The sequence below is a fragment of the Sarcophilus harrisii genome, chromosome 1, assembly GCF_902635505.1.
Source record: "Sarcophilus harrisii chromosome 1, mSarHar1.11, whole genome shotgun sequence".
Classification (NCBI taxonomy): Eukaryota; Metazoa; Chordata; class Mammalia; order Dasyuromorphia; family Dasyuridae; genus Sarcophilus; species Sarcophilus harrisii.
The window spans coordinates 680130807-680148826 of record NC_045426.1 but is presented as its reverse complement, the minus strand read 5'-3'; the positions used below and the strand labels follow the sequence as shown (position 1 = coordinate 680148826).

Here is an 18020-nt window from a genome sequence, read left to right as displayed (position 1 = left end):
ATATGCTTTACATTTCTGACTTTGTCTGATAACTGCTTCACCTATTGGGGGAAAATTATTTGGTCTTCTTGAAACCCCTTCCAAACAAAATACAGGTCATCAAAGGAAGGTTTCTTAGAGCACGAATCTACAATCTTATATCTCTTGACATAGGCTTGAGGGTGTTTCAATGCCTATAGGCTTATGATAAGTTTCATCTGATCTAGTTCAGTGGGATGAAGATGATATAAACGTTGTCTAACTCATGTTATTAATTGTTATAGGCTCATTCCTTCTTTTCTTGTGTGCTTACCTCATTTGGATTTTCTATGTCTGATTTGTACTTTCACCATTAAGCACAAATCATTGGCCCTGGGGATTTGAAGTAATTATTTTTTTGGGGGAAAGGGACTTCAAGGCCATTATGTAAAATAGGAATCCAATACAGGAGGAAAATAAATGAATGAATTTTTTTTTTTTTTAACAATTTCTTCTGTTAAAAATCAACTAACATTTAAGCACTACAAAACAATGGAAATCATTTTTCAGTAGTTAATATTCAGATGCATTCTTTGGGGCCAGAACATTTAATGATTTTTATTTATTTTAAAAACTAGTCTCATTTCCAGCCTTCTTTGGCTGTTTATCTTTCTTTCTGTATCTTAGGTAGAAATTGTTTTTTCTGCAGTACTTATTGTAGGTGCAATCATTTGTACATAAACTCATCAGAAATTCTTTTGGGAATTGATATGCAGAAAGCAAGAGAGGTTTCATTGGCTGTTATATAAGCAGTTCATACCACAGGTGAGCTTAGAAAGTTAACCCAGTGACTGGTGCTAGTGTAATTAAGTGTGCTGTTTTAACGACTGATTCCCAGCATGTTGAACGTAATAACTTCTTATTTACTTTCCATGCCTGTTTTTTTTTTGTTGTTGTTGTTTTTTTTTTGTCTATCATGTGGTTATTTCAGAATTTCAGACAACAGTAAAAACCACACATACCCAGCCCACCATATACCAATTCTTTTTTATAGACGTTGATTTCATCATTTTTGTGTTCAGGAATGGCAGGTTTTACACTGCCGTATCTAATTTCTTTTTAAGCAAAACCTCAAGGATTGATTATATCTTAGGCAGCTTCTGCTTTAATAATTATTTAATAAAGTATTTTCTTTTCAGAGAACTTTGGTTGGAGGAACTGTGAAAATGTCCTAAGTATTCTTTTTCTGTGTGAGACCACTGGAAATCTGAAGTTCCAAATTGAGTAATGAATTCCTGAGTTATATTACTGGAAAATACGTCCAATTTATCTGGGTCTATAACCTTGGGAGTGAACAAAGAATGTTTCAGTTGGGCCCAAAAGGCCAAGCCAGGGGAAAGGCAAAAGTGGCTTCTGAGACATACTTAGAGTAATTCTCATACAAATTGGATTTTTTAAAAGCCACAAACTTCCCTGGACTTTTCCTTTGACACTGTGCATGTAGCTTCATCTTTCTGCCATTATACAGGAACATGCATAATGTATCACTGTAGTACTGTCTTGTTTCTAATGGAGGTTGTAGCTTCTTTTGGAGTTGCAACCACCCATCTGTTTGTTTCATTGTGGATTAGAGCAAATCATTATTTAATCCCATTATTGAATTTACTTCTCACTCTACTACTCTTTCTATATGTTTTTCCTTTTTTTTTTTAAACATTTTTCTTTGGCTAGTTATTTGGCCTTGGGTGTAGAGTTGAGAGAATGTTTATTTCTCCTCTGCTTGTGGGCAGGTAGAGGGGAAGAAGGAAATGTGTGGTTGGGTCTAGGGAGGGGGAAGAGAGGGATCTCAAGAGATGTGAACCTCTTTCTGTGAGTTATTTAATTCTATGATGGAGATATATATCAAACCTATTTTCACCATTTATTAAAGGGTTTGAGCTCTTTAAGTCAAAATGTAATCAGAAGCTTTTTAGTGATTTTAAAATAAAATCACATTTATTTAAATCCGTTGGGAAAATTACTAAAATTGCATATATCCTTTTAAAAAGGTGAATGTTATATATCATCTCCATTTACAGGTTCTTTTCAAGTTTTTATAGAGATCTTATATACTAGGATCACATTTAAATTCCCTTTCACACTTTGAAAAAAACATTTTAAATTATCTTTTTAAAAACTTGGTAAATAAGGGCTTTGATAAAAAGTATTTGGCTCATTAAACAAATAACTTTATATCTTTAGTTCAAAGTACACTGCACTTTCAAGTTATTGTTTTTCTAATGTTTGTTTCTGTTATTCAATAGCAGAATATATTATAAAAAACTGCCTTGAGGTGATACAATTATATGAGTATATATATGCATGCCAGTGTTTTGTGATAAATCATAATGAATAAATAACATAGGTAATTCAAAAAAAAAATCTTTCACTTTTTTTCAATTACACATGCATATGTTAATATAAGTTATTTCCAAAAGGCATTTAATCTTTTTTAATGTATCAAATTAAGCAACAGCTTCTTATTGACTCATAAAGTATAGGTGAAGGTTATTTTAATTTCTTTCAGAAAAAAAGCACTTGAAATATATTCATCTTTATGGTTTTTGCATTAATTAGAGAACATAGCAGCTAAATGAATCTTTTATTAGGACAAAGAGAATTATATCATTTCAAAAAAGTGAGGAGATAATATGAAATGAGCAAAGAGAAGTAATCTTTGTCTAGGGCATTTAATATATAATATCTTTCAAAAATCAATATCATCTGTTTGACTTTTTACTAGATTGTATAAATTTTTTTCCTTCATTATGAAGATTAAAATAACCAGTCTTCTTTTTTCCCCTTAATAGTATTTCTTGCTATACATTATTTTTTTTTTAAAGTTGAAAACTATGTTACTGCAAAATTAAATAAACTTGATTCTTTCCTACCCCAATTTTTATCTTATTATAAAGCAGATTTTGGTGAAAGACTACTGTGATTTATAAAAGCTCATGATACAAATACCAAAGGCTTTTCAAAAGATTAATTTGTTCCACCTCTGTGTTGAAATTTTTTTTTCTTGTGGGTTGAAAAGTATGCAATATTTTTCTAAAAGGAGCATTTTAAGTTTGTATGCTAGTGATCATAGTGGACATGAATAGCCTCAATAAGTAACAGTGATGAAACCCTAATCATAGCTCTCATCTGTCTTTTCCTCCTTTATAAAGGAATTTTTAGGCCTCCTAATTCTCTTTTTAAGTCTGTTTTAGGACTGAAGATTAGCAATGTGAATGAGAATCTCAATTTCTATTACAATACAGAATTTTGTTAGCTCCTTTCACCCAAGTACTTTTTCCTTTTATTTTTCAGAAATATTATAGCTTAATACATATATTTAGAACCATCTAGATTATTGAAGCATTTATCCTTAAAAGTCCTTGTTGCATATATATGACATTTAAGGGAGATTTTGTTTCTGGTCTCTTCAGGAATGTTTTCCTGGACATAGTCATTTTGTTTTGCAATTCTGTGTTCTTCCACATTTCCGCCAGTTGATTAGTGATCCAGGGAGGCAACTGGTAGAGATGAACTTATAAATGAATGCTAAAATGATGATGAACTTAAGAACATACTGCTATTCCAATTCCTCTCACCCCAATCCTATAGTCTTCAGTGCCCCTTAATTAAGTGGCCAAGGATTATCTTATCTCCCCTATACAGGTGGCCTTCTTATGATTTCTTTTCTCTTTCCATTTTATACATGATATCAATTAAAATTTAGTTCTTCTATAGACAGTTTCCTGGAGTGTTGACCCTTTTCTAGGTGACCAGAGGCAAGGCTCTTGAGATTTATGTTACACCAAGATTGTCTCTGTAGTTTGAGTCCATCGGTCATCATCTGGGCATTTAGTTACACTTTTAGTAATACCAGTCATTCAAACATCCAGATTGGCTTTTTCACTGAATTTACGGGACTGTTTTGATATCATATAGATATAATCTCTGATCATAGTCCTGACACCAACTGAGTCTTCTGCAGTTGAAAATGTGACTTCTTCATATTCTTATCTGTTAATTATCATCTTGGTTTTAGACTTGATCTTATGTAGGAATTTATGCTAGCATTTTGAAATAGACATATTAGTCAATCTGAAAAATGGAATTTTTTCCCCCTTTTCTGGTAGCTAATTGAAGAATCCTATCATCTTTACCCAAAAGAAATAGTAAATCTGTATATTTGAGGAACAATACATGAGTCATTTGTGTTAGGTAATTTGATCTCTTTGATTCTTACCATATTGAAAAGTCTGGGGGTTTTTTTCCCCCTTTTTGGAGTACTACTTCTAAAGGTAAACCTCATCCCTACCCAATAAAGCAAGAAGCTCAAACAAAGCTGTCTGAAAACTTTTCTCTTCTCCTGAATTGTTAAATCATTGTTCTTTGTTTCTGGCATATCTAAGCTCATTTAACTTTTCTACTAGCCCAGTAAGTGCAAAATCATCACATTGGTTGGTGTCTGCTATAACATGCATTAAATCTAATTTTAGGTCATTCCTTTCACTCTGCTTTTGGCCTAGTGTGTGTGTGTGTGTGTGTGTGTGTGTGTGTGTGTGTGTGTGTGTGTTGTTTTAATGGGCAAAACTTATTAAAATATAAGGAAAGCTTTTTGCTTTGGCAAATGTCAAAAGTCTGAGTAGCTGAATAGATGATTTTGGATAAGTGTTTTATGAATAGGCTGTTAATGGTTACTTTATTGTATTTCTGAAATTTCTTTTTCCTTTCTTTTTATAAGTCACACGCTAAGGGTAAAATCTATGTCCAAAATCAAGGTAAGGACTTTTAAATAAAAAGGTATGTTCTTTCTTTGATTTTCATCCTACTTGGTAATATCTGCTTTGTTTATTTACCTATTTATTCATTCATTCATTCATTCATTTATGTATTTATTTGTTCATTTATTCATCTTCATTCTTTTTATTTATTCTAATATTTATCTATTCGTGCATTCATTTATTTATTTGTTCATTCATTTATTTATTTTCTTATTTATATCTGCTTTTAAAGTTTTTTGTTGAGTATAGTTTTAGTAATAAATTGACCTACTATTCAAGGGGTAGTTCTTCTAGTGACTCAGTCTCTTGATTGTCAAAACCTGTTTCTTCTTTGTTTCTTTTTCCTACAACAGTCAAATTTCATAGGTATTATGAAGCTTATGATTCCCTATGGAATCATAGTTTAAAACTTAGTCAACTAGATGCATTTTCCCATCATTTTTCTCATATTTATCAGTTTTTTTTAATGAGGGATCCAATAATAGAATTACCTAGAAATGTTATTTTAGAACCTCCATTAATAACAAATGGGCTAGAATCAGGAGAGCGATTTATAGTATAGAATGCCAAAACTGGAAAAATGAATAATTCTGAAAGCCTTAAGAATTCTGATCAGCACAATGTTCAATCATGATTATAGAGAACCGCAGGGAAGGAATGCTGCCCTCCTCTGACTGAGAAGTGAGACTCAACATGCAGACTTTTTTTGAAAAATAAAAAAAATTGAAATTTTCAATGAAAATGAAAAATTGAAGATTTTTCATGGGAATTTTTGTTTTATTGTGGTAATTTTTTTATAGGGGACTACTCCCCCCACCAGAGTGAGGAAAAACATATAAATGTTTAATAATTGAAAAAATTAAAAATAACAATTTCATCATATAAGTTTTGGAAAGATCTGTTTGAAAGCTCACTCCAAAGTCATGGTTTCAACGACAATGTTTATCCAGTTTAATGGATCCAGAATGGGCCTTTTTACCTCATTAGCTATTTTATGCATACACATTTTTGGTAACCAAAAAAAAGATCAGATGAAAGGTCGGAGTGGATTAGTCTAAATCTCATACTAGAAAAACACTTCAGAACAATCATGGGCATGACTGAAAAAAGCACTGGACTGAGAGAGAGAGGAATATCTGATTTTTTAATAGTGGCTCTAGTTAAGACTAGCAGTCTGATCTAGGGCAAGTCATTTTCCCTTCCTCTGAGCCTCAGTTTGCTTTCTTGATGAGGTTGGGGATGATGATGACTGTTAGGGGTTCTTCCATTTCTAAGACCCTAAATTGCTGGGATTCAGATTGTTCCTCTTTCTCTTCTCACTGGGCAGAAATAACCCCTATAAGTAATTTCAAGCTTTAAGGTCTCATAATTGAGTGAGATTTCTCCCTTTACCAAATCTATGTTCTGATGCTTTATGTTGGGAGTTGACCTTTAGCTTTTGAAGACTAAGTTTTCTTAGCACAAATTCTGACAGGCATTAATAAAATGGAAAAGGCCTCAAGTATAGACCCAGCTGCTGACTCTGCTTCTATCACCTGAAGAGCAGATTAGCCAACATTGGTTACAAGGTGACTTTTGTTTTTTTGGTCATATCTATGCAAAAATCTTGACTATGAAACAGGCTTGCCATCTGCATTTTCTTAGACATGAAATCATCAGTTTTTTAAACATTGAAGAAAATATGGCATTCTCTTCAGAAACTGGGGATTTTATGTGATTTTCAAGTGTAAAAAACGTTGACATATTTAGGGAATTATTAATTTATGTAATTCAGCTCTGGTTCTGAAATTTGCACTTTTTACTTTTTCTGAGTAATTGTAGCAGTGGTACCTTATAATGGCTTTTTACAGTTTACCCAGAACATTTAAATCCATTGTTTTGTGATCTTCACAATTCTACAAGGCAGGTGAAAATATTTTAAACTTTATTAACAGAGAAGGAAATCAAGGCACAGAGATTATATGACTTGCCCAAAGAGATAAATCTAGGAATGACAGAAACAAGAAGATCAGAATCAGAAAGATCTACTCCTCTTTACCATTTTACAAATTTCTAACTTGATTGTAAACATTTTGAATTAAAGAAAAAGTGGATTAACTACAATACATATCACTCTGGGGGATTGGAGATTATTAGGAGACTGCCTTGAATTTGCTTTTAAACCATTTCATTAAATTCTCAAGATATGAAAGATATCATAGATGTCAATTATATCTAGCTTATTAACTTTGAACAGCTTATAACTTCCTGAGTCTTCATGGTCATGAAACTTTTAAAGTTTACTTTACAAGTGAACATTTAGAAATTTCATAAGAGGCAAGTAGTTGGGAGTTTATAATCTAAACTAAGGATTTCCCCTTGTTGTCACTTCTACTTAATCCTCCAGTATTTTTTTTTAAAGTTTAAGTTAAATTTAATATATGTATACATGTCCATAAGTTATTTTGCTGTACAAGAAGAATTGGACTTTGAAATAGTGTACAATTAACCTTTGAAGGAAATCAAAAATGCAGGTGGACAAAAATAGAGGGATTGGGAATTCTATGTAGTGGTTCATACTCATTTCCCAGAGTTCTTTTGCTGGGTGTAGTTGGTTTGATTCATTACTGCTTTATTGGAACTGATTTGGTTCATCTCATTGTTAAAGATGGCCACGTCCATCAGAATTGATCATCATATCGTATTGTTGTTAAAATATATAATGATCTCCTGGTCCTGCTCATTTCACTCAGCATCAGTTCATGTAAATCTCTTCAGGCCTTTCTGAAATCCTCTTGCTGGTCATTTCTTACAGAACAATAATATTCCATAATATTTATATACCACAATTTATTCAGTCATGCTCCAATTGATGGGTATCCATTCAATTTCCAATTTCTGGCCATTACAAAAAGGGCTGCCACAAACATTCAAATCCTGCAGTACTTTTAAGTAACTTATTGTATACAATAACCAATCAGTTCATTTTTTCCATGGATCTTGATATGATAGAAATTTGACTTTGTAAGACCCCCTAAGCAGCAATCAGTAAGTGGAGTTCAGGGAGCTCAACAGTTTCTCATATATGGTTGCAAGGATTAATGAGAATTCAGTAAAGTATTTAGATAGCATAGGTTCCATATAAGAACTATTCTCAGTATTTTAAATTCAAAGCAAGATAAGTTTAATTATATATTGATAACTTGATACAAATGAAATGTCTTTTTTTTTTCTCTCCCTCACTTGGACTCAGGAGTTTCAACAATACCAAATGTCATCTTTAATTGGAACACATTTCTACAAAGTACAGGTAATGTATTAACTTCTTTTATAGCATTTGTCTCAACATCCCTATGAGTAAATAAATAAATCAGCATTCCTGCACTATAAGCTACTGGCAGAGGCTGAGATAAAGAAACCTAGTTCTGAGGGGTATGAGAAGAACTGGGAAATCGGTGCTTAATGAACAGAGGGCTCTCTCCAGGCATGGAGAACTCAATTAGAACCAGACTAGAAACAATCCTGCTCTCCTTTGATTCCTTCTGATTTCACTTCCTAATCTGAGGGCTGAGGAATCATTTGGAGAATTTCCTTCAGGTCTTTTTTCCTCTTTCCCTTTTTTTAGTGACAACCTCTTTTCTCCCCTGCACTAACTGAGCCTTAACAGTGAAATACAAGGGGAAAGAATCAAGGTATTTATTTAAAAAAAAAAAAAAAAGTTTTCAATAAATTTTTTTTTATTTTTTGATGGCCAATAATCCTCAATGACATTTTATTTAGATTATATGTACTTCACAGTTGTTTTTAGAGGTGTGATAACACAGCCAAGAAGTAAAACTTGGCTTTGTATCATTTTTTTTTTTATTTGAGGCAATTGGGGTTCTTGTAATTTGTTCAGGACTTCCTAGCTAGTAAGTATAGGATGCTGGGTTTGAACTCAGGTCTTGTTGATTCCAGGGCTGGTACCCTATTCACTTCACCATCCAGCTGCTCCTTAAACTTTACTTTAAACATGTAATCTGAGTTATAAAACTCCACCTATGTGCTAATGCTCACACCCCACCCCCACATTTTCCACGCCAGAGATTGCAAATTAGGACTCATACCAGATGGGCAAAAGGCAAAACCTAATGAGGGTAAAAGTTAAACTGTCAATTCTGTTTCTGGGCCTGCAGCCATTATAAATGCATTCATTTCAAATTAAAGTTTTCACACCTCAGCATCAGAACCCTATATCACATGCTCCATGTGAATGTAATATTATATCAATAAGAAAAATTCTCCATTTATGGGCAGTGCTCATTTCAGATCCCAGTCCCCTTTATTTCCCAACTCAAAACTTCCATTTTCTTGTTTTTTAAATGAAAGGGTCGAGCTGAATTAACCTATGGTTACTTCCGGTTCTAAATCTAGGATTCTCTCATCCTCTGATTAGAAATTATTTCAGAGTACATTCATCAATTACGTAAATTGCAGAAGTTTCTGCTCAGCATTACAAAGTACCAACAGTACTTAGCTTTTTTGTCTTGTCAATAGATGTGTAGCCTTACATGCCAATTCAAAATTGATCAATGTGATGTGTTTTTAGAATATAATAGCAACACATTTGAAGTTAGCTATTCCCCAGAATAGTATATAATTCATCATCAAATCTTGTATTTTTACTGTGGATTGTCTCACAAGTATCACTGTTCATAATTTTAAAAGTAGTCAAGATATTTAAAAGACTCTTAGAAAATATTTTCTCTTGTGATAATGTTGGATAAAACATTATCTTCAACATCAGAGTAAAATTTCAGATTTATTCAAAACGTGTTAGACAAGAGGAACTTATCTGAATTATCCAATTTGAGCCTGCCTGGTAATAGTTTGAAAAAAAAAGATGTAAAGTTATTCTGGCTAATGGTTTTTATAACCAAATGACTTTCATATTACCAGTCACTGATCTGTTTTAGACTCTGGTGATAGTGACCTCCAAGTACTCCATCATTCTTGAGCTTATGGAATATTGAGAAGCTTTCCAGCTGTAGCATGCATGTACTTTAAGAATGTCACTTCCAGCTAAACACCGGACAAAGTAAATAGTAGATGTGATTAAAAGTCCAAAATTTGTAGTTTCTCTTATGAGAAAGTTGGCCATTTTTAGGGCAGGTACTTACACTCAGAATTCCAGAGAAATATTAACATCTGAGAAGTCAAGGCAGAAGATGAAGGGAAATACTTAGTATAGTAAAAATAATACTTAGTATAATTAGAGTAGGTGTTTGACTATGAGTCATGTTTTTTTATTGTATATTCTTTAAACATCTGTCTCCAATTTTGTGATATTCCCAGCTTTTAACTTGACTCATGTTTTCCTTTTTCCTTCCATAGGAAAACTATTTTAAAAATTATTGGCCTATAAAGATATAAAATACATATACCTCCTGCAAATGTCATTGATAACAAATATAAGACTCAATATTTATTTAAGGATTAAATCACTTTGCTTGTGCTAAATGGATCCTACCTATCAGTGTGGAACACAGTAACTACCATTAAATTAAGAACCAATAAGGCAGGTCAGGTGCCCTAAGGAGGAATTCTCATGGGATACTTTTACTAGCGGTGCTCATCAAAAGATCTATTTATAGACATTAAACTAATTACATGTTGCCTAGAACATTTCCCTTTGGAGTGCCTATAAATCATGCATGGTGCAACAGCTCTATATTTTCCTAATGGATTTTTTTTTTTTTTGGTTTGATTGTGGTTTTTTTTTTTTTTTTTCATTTCAGACACACCTGATGCAAATAAATTCAGGATGGCTCCTAGATAGGTGGGGAGATTTAAAGCACCAAAAACTATAGTATATTGTAGTAAAATAGATTACTCTTCTGTTTTTGTTTTGTTTTATTTTGTTTATTCTTGGCTTTTCACTTGGGAAGTTCAATTTGCTTAACTGTTATTATTGTAATCTCTTTAGTAACTTGATATTTTTTTTAAAAAATGATTTTTCATAGTTTTATGAATTTAGAGCTAGAAAGAACTAGAACTTGAAGGTCTCTGAATAAGCTAATTAAACTGAGAAATTTCCCAGAAAGGAAATAAGTGACTTGCCCAAGTTTTTGTCGTTCAGTCATTTTTTAGTTATATCTGACTCTTAGTGATTTCATTTGGGGTTTTGCTGGCAAAGACAATTCCCTCCTTCAGTTCATTTTACAGGTGAGGAAACTGAGACAAAGAGAGTTAAGTATTTGCCCAGGAGTCACATAATTAGTCAATGTCTGAGGCTATATTTGAACTCAGGAAAATTAATCTTCCTGACCTCAGACCCTGCACTCAATCCACTACACCATCTAGAGCAGGATATTTTATTCTGTTGTAGCCGTCCAGTTGTGTTCAGCTCTTCATGATTTCATGGAGAAGTTTTTGAGGTTTTCTTGGCAAAGATACTGGAGTGGTTTATTCTTTAGCTCATTTTATGTATTATGTATTTTTATATTATGTATTAGAAAACTGAGACAAACAGGATTAAGTGACTTGTCCAGGATCATACAGCTAGTGAAAATTTATACTCAGGAAGATGAGTCATCCAGACTCCAGGTCTTGTGTTCTACTGACCCATCTATACCCCCAGTATAAATACAGATTGCAAACAATCCTTTGAACTCAGTTAAAAAAAAAAACCCACTAACCTGTAACTAAAGAATCATCACAAAATTATTGCCCACATTCTTCTAAAGAAAATTCATCCTTAAAATTTTAATGGTATTTTTCATGTCACTAGACTGAATATTCATGATCTACAAGTTATGGGGCTTGAAAAGTTTTGACATTATAACACCCTAGAAGAAAGAAATATAAAGATGTGATAACAGAGTAAGGAACATACTATCCCTGTCATGTTGTCTGCTACTTGAGTTGTCCCAAAGATACTTTAAGTGACCCTAAAGAACAGGGGTCCTCAAACTTTTTAAATAGGGGGCCAGTTCACTGTCCCTCAGACTGTTGGAGGGCCGGACTATAGTAAAAACAAAAACTTTGTTTTGTGGGCCTTTAAATAAAAAGAATTTCATAGCTCTAGGTGAGGGGGATAAACGTCCTCAGCTGCTGCATCTGGCCCACAGCTGTAGTTTGAGGACCTCTGCTATAGAAGAAGAGTCTACAAATCAAGTGTTGTTATAGTTGTTTTGTCATTTCAGTCATATCCAACTTTTCATGATCTCATTTGGGATTTTCTTGGCAGGGAGACTAAAGTGGTTTGCCATTACCTTCTCCAGCTTAATTTACAGATGAGGAAACTGAGGCAAACAGGGTGGGGTGACTTGCCCAGAGTCACACATCTAGTGCATGTCTGAGTTATATTTGAATTCAGGTCTTCCTGACATCAGGCCAGAACTCTGAGCACCATAGTACCCACTAGCCTCCCAAGGTATTCAGATAATAAATGGTAGAGACAGAAATCAAATCCAGGTTGGCCCATTCCTCATCTACTTTTCACTGGACTACACTATTATTTTCCTTTCCTTAAAAACCAGGTTGTTGTTAGGTAGTAAGTGGTTGTTATGAGGACTTTTTACAGTTTCCCAAGGTGACACCACTTAGGATATATTCTCGAGTCCATGCATTTTCTATTTCAAACTCAGTAAAAACGACATGTTTTGCCTGGAGTGCACTAAGTTTCTTGTGTCCTTGTAACAGTATGTCAAGTTCTCCACAAAATCAAAAACCCATAGAAAATGCTAGGGATGGCTTCCAGGGGAAAAATCGGTTGCAGTTTATATTTATGAAACTGACTTCTGAGTTATTCCCCATTTACTTGATTTGGGGCCATTTTGTATGGTCCTGGTCTTAGACTTTGAAAATTATATACCTGTAGTTTTATCTTTGTAAATTATTATTATTATTATTTTTTGTAATTCAGAGATTAATTTTAGATTCTAGACTCTTTTGGTTGATGATTTTTTTTTTTTCCAAAATCTACACAGGAGAGGGATGATAAAAAAGTGGTTAGAAAACATTGCGACATAATTGGATCACATAATTGATAAATATTGCATCATTAGCTACTGGTATAGTAACTGAAGTGGAAACTTGGCACTAGTCAGGGAGAAACCTTTGAGGTTCAAAGAGGTTTGTGGAGAGTCAATAATAATTACATAAATACTCATGTATCTAATGTTTTATGGTTACCAATTGCTTTCCCACATACATAAGCTCATAAACAAATAAATATTATTCATTCATATTTTGAAGAAAAGGAAACTCTACTTAGGCCAAATGACTTGCTTATATCTGTCCCTATGTTGGTGGAGCCAGGACTGAGATTCCAGTCTTTTTATTCCAAATCCAGTGCCAAGAGGCAGTACAGTATATTGAAAACAACAAGTGACTAAATATCTTTTTTCTTAATAGTATTTTATTTTTTGAAATACATGCAAAGATAGTTTTCAAAATTAACCTTTGGAAAATCTGTTCCAAAGTTTTCTCCCTTTCTCCCTAAGACAACAATCTGATATAGGTTAAACATGTATAATTCTTCTAACCATATTTCTATATTCATCATATTGTACAAGAAAAATCAGATCAAAAGGGGAAAAAGCATGAGAAAGAAAAAAAAAACAAAGCTAAATATCTTTTGCCTCTTAAAAATACTTTCAACGATGACACTCATCATTTGATGATCACTCAGAAATCAAATGATCTAGAACCCCCACCTATCCAAGTATAAGAGAATGTTTTCGGTTGTCAGATTCTTTGGAGGCTGATAAAATTCTCTAGGATTAACGAACTCTGTTGAAGAGAAAAATAATTATTCTCCAGAAATGGCAGTCTGTGAAAGAAATTTATAGTTGTTTAAGTGATGAATTGGAAGTTTGAGACATGAAAAAAATACACATAGGAAAAATAATACATCTTATTATAGTCTGAAATGAATTGAAGAAATAAGATCAGATAAGTTATTCAGTCTCTCAGTACAGGCTATTTTATTTACTTTTTAAATAAAAAGAAATGACATGAATGAGTTTTCTTAAAGTTGGATTAGATCTTAGGTTATAATTGTAAACCAAGAAAGGATTGATGCCAAAGTCAGAAAAACTTAAATACTTTGGCGTCTCAATCAGAATTTTCCAACCACTATCTTGATTTTCCTGAAAATGCTGCTGATGTATGATGAGAATATTCAGTTTGAATCAAAAATAATATTTCTGCATGTTAAGTTTAATACAAAAAAAAATCACCATTACAATTTGCATTTCCATTCCTTTAAGTAAAAGATAAAAAATGGCAGATAACCTTTCTTCTAATTTCAGTTCGTATTCAGATGTCCATTTTCATTATCCTTTTAATTCTTTCGTCCAATAAAGAATATACCAACTGCCTCACAGCCTGGACTGGGAGACCTGTAAAGTATGGGATAAGCAGTGGTCCATATTATAACTCTTAAAGAATCCCTTTGGGGGAGGGGGAGCACAGAGAAGTAGTCCAAGAAGCTTTGCAATTGGTTGGATGGGGTTAAGGACTAGGACACAGCAGAAACTCAGCCAGCCAGCCAGACGTGCCCCAGGATACAGTCATGATTTTTTGGACCTAATTGGACCAAGCAGTTAAACCTTCCTTGTCATCAAGAAAGGGAGATTTCTCTTCCCTGTCCTCATGTCTGAGATTAAAGTATCCATGTGCTACAGAACCTTCTCATATTTCCTCTGATTCATTTCTTTCGGACATTCTTTCCTGTATACCTCATTTTCTTCATGAAGATGTTGGGGGTAGACTGAGAAAGGAGAAGTGTTAAGTTTTTTTTTCTCCTTAGTAACATAGCCAACTACATTAATTTTAATACATATTATATAATATGAAATATTTATTCATTCTGCCACCACTGTTTCTTGAAATTTTTCTTTGCATAAACACTGATAGGTCTGCATTGCTCCAAAGTGACCAAGAAGTACTTAGATTTTTTTCTGTTTTTTGTATCCTTGGACATTGTTTTCTGTCTTTATTACCTATTAGAGAGAGGTTTTTTTTCATTCCCCAAATCCAAATGACAGACAATTAACTTTGTTAAACTGAATAAAAATTTTCATTAGGGTTTTATTTTTCTGTCAGTGTTGAAGGAGCTCATAGTTGGGGGGCCATAGTACTGTTTGTACATTACAGTCATTTCTATATAGAGACAGAATTCAGGGTCCCAATTGAAACATCATTACATAACTGTGTACTCTGAGAACAGTTTAGGTTTTTTTTTCTCTCCCCCAAAAAAGGTGACTTTTGTAAGAAATTCATCTCGGCTTTACATTTGAATAAAAAATAGCAGCAAAGCTGGTTGTGAATTAATTTTTTTTAGCTTTTGTGCTTGTGTCAGAGACATTTCAATAGCCTTGATTAAATTCCAAAGCAGATGTATTCACCCTGAAGACCAGAAAACCAAAGAGACCATTTATTTTGTGGATCACGAGCACAGGGAAAATTAAGTTCTGCACAGAGAGAAATGATAAGAGATTGTCCTGGTTTCAGGGCCAAAAAAAAAAAAAATGGTCATTCTTACATTCATACATTCTTACATTTTTAAAGACCAATTATGGAGCATTGTGATATCCCAATTAAAAGATCTGAAGCTTTAATTTAGTTTATATTAAAAATGTCAACAACATGAGCCTGAAACAGAATTTTTCATGCAAGCATTCAATACATTTTTGCCTTCTTTTTGTGGGATTGTGTATGTATATACATTTGTGTACTTATAGAGGTAAACAGGCAGTACTTTTTTGACTCTACAATCACAGGACTGTAGAATCATAGATTTAGATCTGAAAAGGTCCCCAGGGGTCATTGAGTCTGGGTTCTTCTTTTAAAGATGAGGAAACTGGGGGTCAGAGAGACTTGAGTGATCAAGGTCAGGGTGACTTTTCTCTTTTTATTTCCCCTTCTCAAAACAAGACCCCATTATCCTTCTCTTGATGTTTGTGCATTTCCTCTTTTTCATTTCTCTCCATTTCTCATTTTCTTAATTCCGGGCTTGTTAATTTGGGCAAGTGATAGGGGATGGAGAGTGGTCTGTCCTGGGTAAATTAGCAGAGGAAAAAGGAGGAAGGAAAAAAGGTCTGTTGAAATGCCTTCTGGTTTTTTGTCTTGTGTAGAAACTTGGGGTGGAGGGATGAGAAGGGTGGGGCTTGGGCTGTCTTGGGTAATGCAGTTGACTAACTTTTGTGTCCCTTAGAAGGAACAGTTAGAAAATGACAATGGAGTGAGGAAGAACCCTCAGCTTCAGGACCCATTTTATCTAACATTTCTCATCCATTCTGGCTAACTCTTTACTCACCATAGTTTCCATCCTGCTCTTCACCCTGGAGCTCCCAACTTTCCAGGCTTTCCAAAATAGAACAGAAGAATAACTATTTCCAGTGCTCTTAGTGGGATGGTAGATAAAAAAAGAGGTGAGGGTGGGGAGAGTTCCTTTCCTCATAACAAAAGATATATTCTAGTATCTTAAATTGAAACATATTTTCTTATAGAAATTTCCTTTGGTTAGGTATGTGCTTTTATGGTGTGTGTGGGCTCTGTGATCCTGGGAAAGTCACTTAGTTTTTTGGTTTATTGGACAATTCTCTAAGATGAGAAGGTCCAGACCTGCTTTGATAGAGGGAGTTTCCTCTATCAGTGAAATTCCCTGGGAATTCCCTGGGAATTCCCTCTATTAATGAAATCATAGGCCTAGGCCTTGTCCTATGAGAAAATGCATTTGAGGTTAGCAGTGAATTCAAAGCACATTCTTTATGCCCTGTTCACAAAATATAGACTGCCTTTTTGTGTGAGAATTGAGGATTAGATGGACAAATCTCTTGTTTTCCTGGTTTTTACAAATGAAATTTCTCTAAGCAATTCAAAATTAAAGGAATGTTCAGAATGTCTTTAAGAAATAATGGGGAGGGGGCAGCTAGGTGGTGCAATGGATAGAGCATGAGCCCTGAAGTCAGGAGGACCTGAGTTCAAATTTAGCCTCAGACACTTAACACTTCCTGGCTGTGTGACCCTGGGCAAGTCACTTAACCCCAATTGCCTCAGCAAAAAAAAAAAAAAAAAAAAGAATAGATATGAGGAGATTTTGGGAAAATTTGTGTGATGTAAAAATAAAAATTTATAAATAAAAATGTATTTTAAAAAACAAATGAGTAGGGTTTATGTGGGGAGCCAGCTATCAATCCTTTGGAAGACCAAAGGAAGGCAAGATTGCTTGGAGGACTTAGGGGACTTAGCAAGGCCAGTTCTGCAGTTGATAACGCATATCTAAATTTCCTAGGATTATTTACTGGAGATAAGAAGGTCAAAAGGACTGAACATATTTTATTTTGTGAACAGAGGATCTTTTAAAAGAAAAAGAAAACCAGGATAAACCTTGACTAATAGAACAAGGAAAACATCACAGCCTTGGTTATACTCTCTATGGTTTTATGAAGATTGCATGATGAATAAAACATATTTATGGTTGTAAGTTGCAAGATGAAAGCTTGAATTCACATTCATTTCACACACTGCTTAGTCCAGCACTCAGGCCAGTTATGGTAGGTCAGTTCTTCTCCCCCTCTTCCTCCTCCTTCCCCTGGGCCCCATCTTCTCCAGCATGGGGGGAGCCAACCTGTGCACCAGACAGAGCAGGTTTACAAACTGGGAGAGAGATTGGATCCAGGAAAATCCAACCTAGAAATGAAAGACTGGAGAGAACCAATGAAAACAACTGAGTCACCTCACTTCTATAACTATGTGCCTATATTTGTTGGTTTTATGTTGGGGGGGTAAGTTGCTCTCTTTAAATTTTCCAAATATTCTGTTGCAGAAATCAACCAAGGAGCAGATAATTTGCACATTTTTCTTTTGATATGTGGACTTAGACGAGTCAAAGATCCTCTTTATTTGGTGGATGCTTTCTCAGGTATGTTTCTTATGGATATATCCCTTCTGTTTATGGATAAATCTCTTGATGTTTCCAATATCCTCTGGGAATACTTATACTCTGGGGAATGCATTCTACTTGCTATCTGTAAAAGGGCTAAACATGATGGGGTACAGCTTCTAGGGGAAATATAGCAGTAGTCCTGAGGTTCCCTGACCTTAGAGTGCTATTTTATCCTTACAGTCTGTTTGTCAATAATTCTAAAATCTCCTGGGCTTAGGAATATTATAGTGTAGTCCTATAAACATTTCTGAGAGTCAGATAGACAATCTGTTGGTCAGTGATAACCAAGTTCCTAAGACAATAGTGAGTAGATCACCCCTTAAAACTACCTG

At 34.0% G+C, this 18020-nt stretch overlaps 1 protein-coding gene across 1 annotated transcript in view; it reads left to right on the top strand.

Annotated features, from left to right (window-relative positions):
• GLT1D1 (glycosyltransferase 1 domain containing 1) overlaps positions 1–18020 on the top strand; it is a 113690-nt gene that overhangs the window by 37786 nt on the left and 57884 nt on the right. Inside the window, exons 5-7 of the mRNA XM_031948414.1 lie at positions 4733–4769; positions 8005–8061; positions 17569–17664. Coding sequence (XP_031804274.1) covers positions 4733–4769; positions 8005–8061; positions 17569–17664 — 190 coding nt within the window. The remainder of the gene's footprint in view (positions 1–4732; positions 4770–8004; positions 8062–17568; positions 17665–18020) is intronic.